At 35.7% G+C, this 12,753-nt stretch overlaps 1 protein-coding gene and 1 long non-coding RNA gene across 4 annotated transcripts in view; one reads left to right on the top strand and one right to left on the bottom strand.

The window, feature by feature from the left end:
• Positions 1-2,442, top strand: part of LOC114047603 — a 33,229-nt gene extending 30,787 nt beyond the window's left edge. Inside the window, exon 3 of the long non-coding RNA XR_003569637.1 lies at positions 2,392-2,442. This is a non-coding gene — a long non-coding RNA (uncharacterized LOC114047603). The remainder of the gene's footprint in view (positions 1-2,391) is intronic.
• Positions 1-12,753, bottom strand: part of RALGPS2 (Ral GEF with PH domain and SH3 binding motif 2) — a 216,654-nt gene that overhangs the window by 17,607 nt on the left and 186,294 nt on the right. For all 3 annotated transcript variants that reach the window (XM_027868450.1, XM_027868449.1, XM_027868451.1), the window contains 3 exons: positions 11,651-11,756; positions 9,337-9,429; positions 353-458 (listed from right to left, as the gene is read on the bottom strand). In XM_027868450.1, the coding sequence (XP_027724251.1) occupies positions 353-458; positions 9,337-9,429; positions 11,651-11,756 (305 nt within the window). The remainder of the gene's footprint in view (positions 1-352; positions 459-9,336; positions 9,430-11,650; positions 11,757-12,753) is intronic.

Below are 12,753 nucleotides of genomic sequence, written 5' to 3'. Positions count from 1 at the left end.
CAGAAACAGATAAATTTGAAAGAGGGATGGGTTTTGGGGAAAAGATAGTGAGTTTTAAGTTTAAAATATTGATGGAATATTCAGTTTAAAATGGCTAAAAACCAGTTGGAGATGCAGGACTGGACTTCAGGAAAGAGATGATGGCTGGATACACAGAGCTGAGAGTCATCTACTTGGGAGATGATCTTGCCTATGGAAACTGATGAAGTTACCAAGTGAGAGGGGAGGGCAGGGCAGGGCAGGGCAGCGCAGCGCAGGGCAAAGCAGAGCAGAGCAGAGCGGTTCAGGACATGCCTACCATTACAGAGTGAGAGGTGGAAAGTTAAATAAGCAGGACCCTGGCTTCAATTACCTTTCTCAGAGTCTGTCAGCAAGAAGAGATCTGGGTGTTCAGGGTCATCAGCCATCATCACCATCCATCCTACCACAGATACATTCTTATTTGACGTAGATTTAAACTAACAGATAAAAGAAAACACTTATTAAAAATGAGATAACGTAAAAAATGAGCACATACCCCCACATGTATAAATTTTATATGTGTACTACTACCTAATGATGATGCACATTATAGAACTTAAGCAAAAAAAGGGAAACTTAAAAAGGGCAGAAAAAGTTGAAATAAAATTTTCTAGCGGTAATAAGGTTTCACTAGCTTTTTCACAGAGGCAGTTAGTACCTGTAGGAGACAGCGGGCCAGATCTAGAATCATGAAGGTTTGGTTTCAAATCTTGCTTCAGATACTTCCTAGTTCTGTGATCTTTGATAAGTCACTTAACCTATCTGCCTTGGTTTCCTCATGTGTAAAATTGGGATAATAATAGCACTTACAATTCCCTATGTTGTTGTGAAGATAAAATGTGATATTTGTAAAGAAGTTAGCACAATGCCTGGCACCTTATTATAGTTACTTAGTAAATGCTTGTTTCCTTCCTTTTACTAAGCAAGAGAATGAGTGACATGGTTAGACCTGAATTTTAGGGAAATCAATTTGGCCAATACATGAAGGATGGATTGGAGTGGGAAGAGTCAAAGCAGGAAGACCATAGGATGATAATTCAATAATTCAGATGAGAGGTAATGAGAGCATGAACTGGGCTGTGTTGGTAGAGAGAAAAATATGGAATATATGAAGGGAGAACTGAAATAATCTGGAAAGATGGATTTATGCATGTGGGGTGAGTGAGAATGAGGAGAAGCTGAAGTTGACAACAAGGTCACAATCAATTTGCCCCCACTCATGTTATGCAACTCAATTTGTCCCACCAAAAAAGACAACAGGGAGGTAGGGCTCTTGACAGTCACTAGCTCCCAACCCATAAGAGGTTCCTGCTCAAGATGCCAGGTGATCTGCAGCGTGGAGGCTGGTGGAAAGCATTTCCTAATTGCATCTGATGGCCAATAGAGGCTGGAGGAGCTTGGGAGCTTGCAAAGCAGCTACCTGAAGGGGGAAAGAGGAAGTGTTGGGGATAAAGGTAGATGTGGTAATGCTAGAGATAAACTCCACAACATGCTACAACAGGGAGGGTGGAACATCTACCTTTCTAGTGGTTGATCACTCAACCCCTGGGGTGGGGGCCCCCTACTTTGGAGAACACTGCTCTATCAGAACTTGCCTTTTATTCTATTTATTGTTCTATTCCTATAGTTTCTGCTAGGTAATTGTGCAAAGATACTTAAACAGTGTCAGTGGGTTAATGTGATACCTCTCTGAGGAAACATTTAATTTTCACATTTGAAAATCATGCCTTAACCCAAAGAAATTTCTACAATTGTGGGAATTTTAGGCCTTGTGGCAGACCAACTGAGGTATTTTGAGGAGATGTGCCTGTTGGTAATTCTCATATTATCCTAGGGAAACAGTTGCTTCCTCTGCAAGAAGAAACCTACTATTTTTTTTTTTTTTTTTTTTTGTTACAATAAAACCCTACTGAGCAGGTTTCCCACCTTTAGTTACTTGCCAGCTGGTTGTGCACTGGACAGAGCACTGGGCCTGGAATTAGGAAGACCTGAGTTCAAATTCTATCTCTGACACTTACTAGTCATGTGATCCTCAACAAGAGCCAACAATATCAATATCAATAAGTTCATAAAATTACCTAAAATCTAGATAACAAATCTTCCTGCTGACAGAATAACCATTAGTAAAGTTTACATAATACTTCTATATCCTACTTTCAACTCAGAATCATACAGTTTTAGAATTCTATATATTTTGTAGTCAATAGAGCATTAAATTGAAACAAATTTGCTATAGTCTCCAAAACTTCTTCATGATAGTTGGGAAAAGAAGAAAGTAAACTTAAAAGACCTGGATTTTACAATGATTGAACAGAATACAGATTTAGAGAAAATAATTCTTATATATTTTTACTTTTCTTTTCTCTACAGGGGATAGAACCTGACATAACATTAAAGGAAAAGGGATTTGGATCATATTTAATGTGAAGAACCCTGTGATAATAAGAATGATCACATATTAATTCTTTCAATAAATCAAATACAAATTTCATCTTATAAATATTTAAGCTACAACAATGGATCCTCTGTTTTTGGACAATTTACATCTATCTTTTGAAAGGAGACCGATTTGTCTTATTTGATCATCAAATTATTTTCAATGTCTTATTTGAAGATTTCTGGATGAAGAAGAAAAATGACCCATTCGTTGGTAATATAAAGGTACTACAGAAATGGAAAACAGAAATTAGGTAGTTTTAAGGTAATAAAGTCCAACTTGTACAATTTCCTATGCTGGTTTGATGGCTTATGCCTTTTCAAAGGAGTTTAGCATGATTTCCTGATTTTTTCCTCCTACCTTGTTCTAAAAGCCTGACTGCTGGAATTCGTTATTTAGTCAAGAAATTTAAACCAAGAGAACTCTCTGAAACATGCTATTTCTTTCTTTAGGCTTATGTCTTGATAATCAACCTAATTTCCTTGGTGATGTTTTAGACTACAATTTCTAAACATTTAAGAAGTGAAGTGCAAATTATCACAGTCTCATATGCAGCTCTTGTGCAATGCAAAACACATGTCTGATAAATGATTTCTCATACATTCAGTGAATTTTACAACTTCATTATGACTTCTTTCCAATCAAAAATTTAAAAAACACTTTATTGTTAAATTATTATCTTCTCAAGAAAGCAGATTTTGTGACTTACACATGAAGAGAATGTTGTCACCTGGCCTCAAATAAGAAAACAAGGATAGATAATTTGCAGATTCCTTAATTTCTCTATATAATGGAGCAGTGCTCTTTAGTTAAGACTAAGTAGAACCAGAATTGAAAATTATGTGTCTATTCTTGCTAGTGAGGACATGGGTTAAATTTTTCAATCAACACCCAAGTAAAACAAATATTTTTAGAAAGCATTCAACTGCATTAATAAAGGGGAAAATGTTGAAGCAAAAATCATGTTAAACGACTAGAACTATCTAATTAAGCTGTCTTCTAAAGCTGTTGAAATCAAGTTTTAAAGGATTCCTAGCTAATAAAACTAAAGCTAGTAATTTCACTGTGAGTTTGCAGAGGAAAACAGTTCAAATATTATTTTAACTTGAGATTATATTTGAAACAATTAATACTATAAAATATTGTAATGTATAGTAAGAATGGAAAATGTAAGATTTGTGCTAAAAATCTGGCAGAAAATTATTTAAAAGTGAGAATATTCTAACAACAAGATTTATTTAACTACTCTGAAAGCACACAGTATGTACACCAAGTGACAAGTATGTTTAACCTTGGGGCCACCTGGGGCTGTGCCTCAAGAGCCTATATATATTCTAAACGTCTATAACTTGTACACATACTTAAATAAAGAGGTGCTGTTTGGGCTAAAAACATATGCTATTACAGAATAACAGGCTAATAAAATAAATTCTCCCTCAGTGTAAGTATTGTAACCACCTAAAATTTTCCCAAAACTTAGAAATAAATATTACTTGTATGTTAAGATCACAGCCTCAACTAACCAAATGTTTCTTATCAACCAGTGCCTTGAACAACTCCTTTCAGTAGAAAATAACTTGTTTATGAGGATAAAGGTGGATTTTTTTGACTACATTGTTAAATTTGAAGATGAGCACTTATAAAGAAATCCAGTTAAAATATGTTTCCCTACACTAATCCCTGCAACCATTAAAAGCTAAAGACCACTTTTCTGAGTCACAGAAATTAGAAATTAACATTCAAGGTATCAATGACAAAGTTCCAAGAGGCTCTCCATGGTCATTTCACTGGTCATTTAAAGATCTTCAGTAGCTTTCTACTGCTGCTGCTGAGATAAAACAAACTGCTCAGCATGGCATTTGAAGTATCTGGCTCACGCTGACTTTTATGGTAGATTTTATATGCTTTTCCTAAAACTCAAAATTCAGTCAAACTCATGTCCTAATTATTCTCAGAGCTCCACATCCCATCTCTGGCTTCTGGGCCTTCATGTCGTGCCCAGAATGCTCTCCTTCCTCCCTTCTGCCTCTCAGAATCTCCGGCTTGCAGTCACCTATGTGGAATTTCTTCATCTTCCTAGCTATTAATGCACTGTGAATACACTTTTATCTTCTCTTTGCCCAGTGGAGTGCAAGCCCCTTCCTTTCATGTCTTTGTCATCAGAAATCTGGTTCCCTGAGAAGGCACTGAATTCCTGGCCATGTTCTCCAGTACTGGAGGCAGCTCTCACACCTGAGACACAGGAGTAGAAGTAAGCATGCTACTTGCTCTTTACTACACACACTTCCATAATGCCCGCTACTCCTCTACCATTTAGCAAGTCCTTCTCAGAGATTCATTCCACAATTTCTCACCATCCTCCCTTACATACTCTCATGATCTGTATTTTCATTCTAATCCAAAAACAGACAGGTATGGTCCTAGGCCTTGAAGAGCTTCATGAACTTCAAGGAGATAGCAACATATATAACGAAGTCCATCCCTAGAGATTGGTATAGAGAGGAAGACTGAATAAGGCAGTACATTTCTTTAAAAAGGAAGAAGACTTTAGGGCCAATAAATAACTGCTGCCACGATCTTAGTAAGGTGGGATAGTTTCTTGTTCCCCGTTTACCACATTCTATTGACTCTATGCCTTTAAAAAGACTTGCCCCATGCCTAAAACATTCTTCTTCCTTCTCACATTGCCTCTGGATAGCCTGGGTTCCATTTAAAACTCAGTTCTGGTGCCCACTCCTACACTACAGTGGAGTATCACTATCACTCTGGAGAAGTAATAATTTTGATCTGGTTTAATTTGTGACCATAATGGTTATTCATGTGTGCTTCTATTAATACTAGGATGAATCAAAATGTCTGATCTTAACTAGATAAAACCCTACTGAGCAGGTTTCCCACCTTTAGTTACTTGCCAGCTAGTGATGCACTGGACAGAGCACTGGGCCTGGAATTAGGAAGACCTGTGTTCAAATCCTATCTCTGACACTTACTAGTTGTGTGATCCTGGGGCAAGTTATTTAACTTGCTTGTCTCAGTCTACTCAACTGTAAAATGAGGATAACAACAGCATTTACCAACTAGGATTGTTGTGAGGATCAAATAACCTAATACATGTTTTTTTTAAAAAGTGCTTAGTATAGTACCTGACACATAATAAGTGCTATATAAATGCTTATTTTATTCCCCTCTTCTCCAAACAAGTGAGTTCAGGATTTAATGTACAGTCATGCTTCACTGCTCCTTTTTGCTGTATTTTTAATTCTGTAGTTTTATTTTTTCTATTTTTAAAAAATTAAAATAAAAAAAATACTGTAGTTTTAAAGAATGAATATAACTATAAGGGAATGGGCAAAAGTAGTGTAGCTCTTAAAAAGCACATTTTGTTGGTAAGGTAGAGAAGTTGTATGAAAAGGAAAGTGTGATAAAAAACAAAAAACAAGCTTAAAACCGACAAATTGTTATGACAAAATAGTGCAAGCCTCAGAAAAAAAGGAAAGAATTTAAGAAGGAAGTAGAATCTAGATATTCCTCTACAGTGTGAAGCTGGCTTCTTGAGTGAGAAATTAAAGATTTTTGTTAACATTAGTTAACTAACTGCTAACTATTCTCACAAATAGTCATGGGCATGAAAATTGTCACGGGCAAGAAAGACTGGATTTCTGAAGAGTGGAAAAAAGGTGATTTTTACTGATGAAGCTAATTTTTCCATCCAAGGTCATACTAAAACTGTTGTCAGAAGAAATCCAGGTGAATTTATCAGATCTGGTTAATCTTTAACTCACTATAAAATATCCACCCTTCACAATGTTTTGGGAATTCTTTTTAAACTTCCAGTGGGCCTAAAACGCTTGTTCTCACTGAGGGAATGATTAATTCTGAAAAACATTCTGATACACTGAGAAACAAAATTTCTCAAGAAACAGAAGTCACCCTGAGGTTCTACTTTACACCCAAAACAGATTAGCAAAGTTGACAAAAAAGGAAAATTGCAAATGGGGGGGAGGGGAGAAGAAGGGCTGCAGGAAAATAGGCACACTGATGTACTGTTAGTGGAATTGGGAAATAATCCAGGTATTCTGGAAAACAATTTGGAACTATGTCCCAAAAGTTATTCAACTGTGCATATTTATCCTTTGCCTTACTACTACTCCTAAGCCTGGGTGACTGGCAAAATGTTGGTACCCTTGACTATAATAGGAAACTTCAGAAAAGGAAAGGTTCTGGGGTAAGGCATTAGATAATGAGTTCAGTTTTGGATCTGTTGAATTGGCATCTATGAGACCACCAGTTCAAGATTTTCAACAGGCAGTTGGTGATGCTAGAATGGAGGTCAGGAGAAAGGTTAGGGCAGGCTGATCTGATCTAAAAGCTGTGAGCGTAGAGATGATAACTGAATTCATTGGAGCTGATGAGCTTACCAAGCAAAATAGTATGGAGGGAGAAGAGGTGAATGAAAGACATGAGTATTAAGTGGTTCTTCCAAGGTCATAGAGGGTAAATTAAGGGCAGAAGTAGATCTACATTTATTGAAATTTTGTCTGTTGTTTTGTTCCTGAGGATTCATTCATTCCCTTTCTGGCTATGCTTCTGACTCTGTACTGCCATGACTTAATTGCATTCCCATGCTGGAACATTTCCTTTGCCTTGTGGATCTCCTGCTCCAGTGGTGAATTCCTTTCATTTTATTTCTCCATTGTGGGGATAGCCTGGACTGGCTATACTTCATTTTCACCTGGCTCTGTTTCTGACTTGCTAGATTTTGCTACCACACTCTCTTCTCCACTTCTCAGCTCCCTTTACAGTGTTATCTTCTCCCTTTAGAATATAAGCTTCTTGAGGGCAAGGGCTGTCTTTCTTTTTGCTTGCATCAGTATTTTTTTTTTTAAAGGCAGCTGGGGTTAAGTGACTTGAACAGGGTCACACAGCTAGTTAAGTGTCAAGTGTTTGGTTTGAGGTCGGATTTGAACTCAGGTCCTCCTGACTTCAGGGCCGGTGCTCTATCCACTGTGCCACCTAGCTGCCCCTGCTTGCATTAGTATTCCTAACACTTTGTACAATGCCTGACACATAAGTAAGCAGGTTTTTGCTTTTTGCCTGCTTTCAATATGAGGAAATCAAGATCAAAGAACTGAGTCCTAGTCTCTGATATTCCACTAACTAGCTATGTAACAATGGACATGCCATAACCCCTCTGGGCTTAATTTCCTCATCAATAAATTGAGCACCCTTCTATAAGCTTAAGGCTCCTTCCAACTCTGATATTACAGGGTTCTATGGGCATAAGGAAGACAGAGACAGAGAGAGAGACACACACACACCGAGATAGAGAGATAAGGGGGAGAGAGAGAGAGAGGGAGAGGGAGAGAGGGAGAGAGGGAGAGAGAGAGAGAGAGAGAGAGAGAAACAATATATAAATCATATTTGATTTTTTAAATAAAAGGTTTAAAAGGAAAATGTTTAAATATAAAGTCAACTAGGTAAATCACAGATTGTTTCTGGTATAATTTAAGTTTTTAAATGACAATTAACACCTAAGTTTCTAGAATAAGACTGTTAAAGAAGAAGAACTCAACTTGCTAGAGGGAGATTGAAAGTTCAGAGATAAACAAGCCAAGCCTTTCTAAATAGTAGTTTCAAAGAAAAATGCAAGGTATATAAGGCACCAAGTAAGGAACTCCTAGAATTAATAATTTTCCCATTTCCCCTACCCACAACCCATTGGTACCATTCGGATTACCAGGGCAAAAGCGGAAAACTCCTACTTAGGATTCAGGAGACTCAGTTCCTAGTCCTGCCTGTATTATTTTGAGAAAGTCCTATCAATTCTCTAGGCCCTCGGCTGACTCCATTTTAAAACCCGTATTTCTTTCTTCAAGAAGTTTTGGACCGTCCTGTGAAGACCTTAAATACTGTCACAGAGCTTTACTTAAGATCTATGAAACATCTTGAAAAAATCCATGTATTTAAAAAATATACTTAAGATGAAAGGGAAAATTCCCTTTTTGGTGGGTATTATGTTGCTTATTATTAGGTTCCAGTTTTGAGATTATAATTTAATAGAAGTAGAAATTTAAACAGAAAACACCATTAGCTGCTTACTGTGCTTATAAAAGAAATTAAGACTCAATTTTTAAAATGCAAGAAAAACTACTAATTAAAATACACATTATCTATCTCATTAGGTGGAAAAGAAAATCAAAGTACTAAGCTCAAGCAAGAGGCTTGAGTCAGGAAATTAATGAAGAACCCCTGGAAAGGAGTATCAATAATTTGTTCATCCTTTCAGTAAGTGAAACAAGATGGTCAAGCTAATACGCTTGAGTCAAATAATTTGTCTGTTGAATTTCCTCAACCAGAATCCATTTGGAATGTTCATGTTTCAAAATGGCACACAAAAAAAATCTGTAACAGCTCTCAGCAAAAATGTCCAAATAAGGAAAAGCACATTGCTTTAGTATAGGTTACTGAAATTTGAATATTAATACAATATATATTAAGCAACTATAGGTATTATGCTAAGTATTGGGAATACAAAGAAGAAATGAAATCCATCCCTTGCCCTCAGGAGCTTATAATTGTGGGAGGGGATATATTTCAGGTGGAATGGAACGAACACACACACACACACACACACACACACGGTGCTTGCACGCAGACTATAATACAGAAAGTGATTAGTGCAAAGGAGGCATCCAGAGAAAGTGTTATGAGAAATCTAAGGAGAAAAACATGTGAGAACTTCTGAACAATGTCACATTTGAAATCCTTCAGGCATATATTAGGAAATTACATAATTTAGTATTATCATCAGGTGAATGTGGGGAGGGGAGAGTGGAACATACACACATACACATATCCCCACGCACACACAGACTTACATGTTTTCTCTCTGTAGCCTTTAGGGACTTGGCAGCATAGTAAAAAAGTTGCGTCCCACACAAAGCTGCCCAATATTTTGTCCAAGATGCTACCTGAAAAGAGCAAAGAACCAAGTTAATAGATTCAAACACATAAATGTTGCAATCAATTGCAACAAATTTGCTTTCAGATAAGGAGGGCTGCCTGTGTAGTTCCATCGATAGGACAAAAACCTCCTTTCCTGCGTTCGAAAGTAGACTTCTTTAAAAGATCTGAGACATTTAAAGATGAAACACAATGAAGTAAAGCTCAAAACAGGAAGCTACTAAAGAGAGCTGAAGGAGCAAATGCTGGTCACCAGAACTGAGCACAAAGGCAATCAATTAGATTCTAACTTTTCTGACAGGAAAAACAAAAAGAGAAATGCAATGGATTAAGAAACAGCTGTAGTTTTATGATAACAGAAAACTTTTTCTCATACAACTGATTTTATCTTTCATTACTCCCCTTCATGTTGTCCAACGTTATAGACCAATTGTATTACTTGCTTTTTCCATTCAATCTCTTTTTGCCTCATTCCAACTCAGTGCCTTTGTGCTCCTTTTTTTTTTTTTTTTTTAAACCACCTCCCCTCCATCCAAATCTCTGCCTGTTGAAATCCTTACTTCCACCAAGGCATAGCTAGATGGTTACTGAGGCTCCTCAAAACTCTTAAATTGTTATATTTTTGCTTCTTTACAATTTAAAACATCATTCTTTTTCTAATGGAAACTTTTAAAATGTTCAGGATACTTTTAAGTTTTGCTAAATATCATCATTCTCATTTACCAGAATCAGTAGATACCACTGACTTTTGTTGAAATGTTTTTTTACTTCATGAAGGAAACTTTATTGTTATCTATCCTTCACTCTGACAAGTAACCATGCTTTGAACTTTTTTTTTTGATATGGTAATTTTTTAGAGGCATAATCAGAATAAGGTTGGGAATCATTATACTTTTTGCTGTATGTCAGCAGTTCAAAGAGGGCTGGATTTGGAGTCAGAAAACAGAAAACTTGGGTTCAAATCCTGCCTCCATCACTTATTACCTCTGTGCCCTTGGCAAGCAACTTAACCTATCAGCACCTCAGTTTCCTCCTCTGTAAAAGGAGTTGGACTAGATAACTAGATGACAGTACTTTACAGCTTTAAAACCACAAATCTATTATTTAGATGACTAAGGATAGTAATATTTGGTAATTACTTTCAGTAAGGCAAGGAAGGAGATTATATTACTTAAAAACAAAACAAAACATCCTTACCTTGTAAGAACACATTCAATTCACAGCTTCTGAAAGTACATGGTCATAATGAAAGGCTTTAAACAGCAAACTGATTTATAGAATCTAGAATTTCAAAGCAGTAAGTAACTTTGTAGGTTATTTAGTTCAGCACTTTGTTTTATAGATGAGAAAACTGAGACCCTGAGAAGCTGTGATCTGTCCAACATCACATAGTTAATGGTGGTAGAACCAAGAATAGCATCCAAGTTTACTGACTACCAGTTTAGTGATCTTTCTACTACATTATGTTTTATATGCTTTAACAAATTTAAAGAAGGGCAACAATTTTCCTTAATAGTCATTAGTAAGAGCAGAATTCCTCTAAAACCCTGTTATTGAGGTGCAGTACTAAACACATAGCATTGTCATATTGAATTAGATTCCACTGAGTATAGTTCTCGCAGACTAGAGGACACAAGATGATTCATTGGATAGCTGAAGTAGCAAAATACCAGGGCATCTCCTCTATTTAGAAAGCACACACTGATTTTCAGAAGTTAATTCTAGGAGCAGTGTGTTTAAAAAATAGCTCACATAATGTAAATTATTTGAATATAAGGTTAACAAAACAGAATTTTAAAAATCTTTTGGGTCTCCCAAATGAAACTGGTCTTTTTCACAGAAATGAAAATCTGCAAGCAGTCCAAATAGATAGAATTCTGTGCATGAAGATTTTTGAGAGCACACAATAACAATGAGAGAAAAAGGTTTTAAGCAAACCACATAGATGAAAATCTAGACTAGTGAATTCAAAGGGTGATTCTTTGTTTTATAATAGGACAGAAAACAGGTTTCCTTTAAATAACAAGAGGTGCTAATGAATTAAAAATATGATTGTACTTACAGTCAACTTTCTGGTAACACAGATATGCTATAGAGCAAGCATATATGTAACCAGGTGACCTCCAAGTCATAATGGCTGATTTTCCCTAGGTTCATTATCACATCATTTTAGCCCCAAAACAAATGTAGTTTCATACTTATGATAAATATAATATGATAAAGTCTTACTGTAGGCTTTTTGCCTTCTTTTAAAACAGTTTTCCTCCTGAGAACACCTTGAATAGTAACTGCTCCTGGATACAGATGCACAGCCAAATCTTCTGACTCTGCAGAACTATAATTATGTAAAAGAAAGAAAAAGGAACATGTAAGGATTTTTGTCTAGGCAGTTATCAAGGTAGGTAATACTCAAATGAAACATTATTATTCTGAATTTTTAAATTGTGTTACTTCATTTCTTAGAACTCTGAGAAAAAAGGACTGGCAACTAGAAAAAAATTATCTGAAATTTATAAACTTACAAAAGTTAATTAAGAAATTATTAAATCCAGCAGATGGTTCAAAATAGAGAACTTTTCTATATATCAGAATACATTTACAGGCTTAAAATAATATAATAATTTGAGTAAGGATTTGATTAAAAGAATTTTTCTTCATTAAATACTATATTAATACATTACTATTATATAAATATATAATTCCCATTAGAATTTTTCAGTACTGCGGAGAAAGATAAGGATTCTTTTTGTCAGAATCATTTAAGTAAAACTGCAAAACCAAACCAAAACAAAAACCACCAAAAAAACAACCCAACACAGCAACAGCTCAAACAAAACATACTTAATTTAATTTTAAAATATGTGAAACAAATAATAGAAGCAGTAATAATATAGATAAAAAAAACCTGATCTGGCCATAAATCAAAATGATAATTTAATATTGTAATGCACAAGTAAATTCCATAACAGTCTGCAGGCTGCTCAAGAAGTGAATATGAACAAAAATCTCTGGTTTCCTTTCCATTAAGTCTCAAGACAATAACAACAACAACAACAACAACAATAAATAATGAAAAAAAAAAAAGCGAAATGATTCTTTTCAATTAGTCTAAATTCTTATATTTGAAAAGAAAAACTTTCTGTATGTAATCAGGTTGAATATGTAGTTCTCTATCTATGTCACACTGAGTACAGAAGTCTTTCAAAAACCGATGTAAATTTGAGCTTGTTAGCTGAACTAACATCATAATTTAGGTGTCTTCAAAGTGACTTAAAATCTGATAATTGCTAGAAAATTTTTGCTAGAGCTATGAATCTGAAGCCACATGCATG

This window comes from Vombatus ursinus, unplaced genomic scaffold (assembly GCF_900497805.2).
Source record: "Vombatus ursinus unplaced genomic scaffold, bare-nosed wombat genome assembly UNPS02014789.1, whole genome shotgun sequence".
Taxonomy (NCBI): Eukaryota; Metazoa; Chordata; class Mammalia; order Diprotodontia; family Vombatidae; genus Vombatus; species Vombatus ursinus.
The sequence above is the reverse complement of the archived record's forward strand: the minus strand, read 5'-3'. Positions and strand labels throughout refer to the sequence as shown.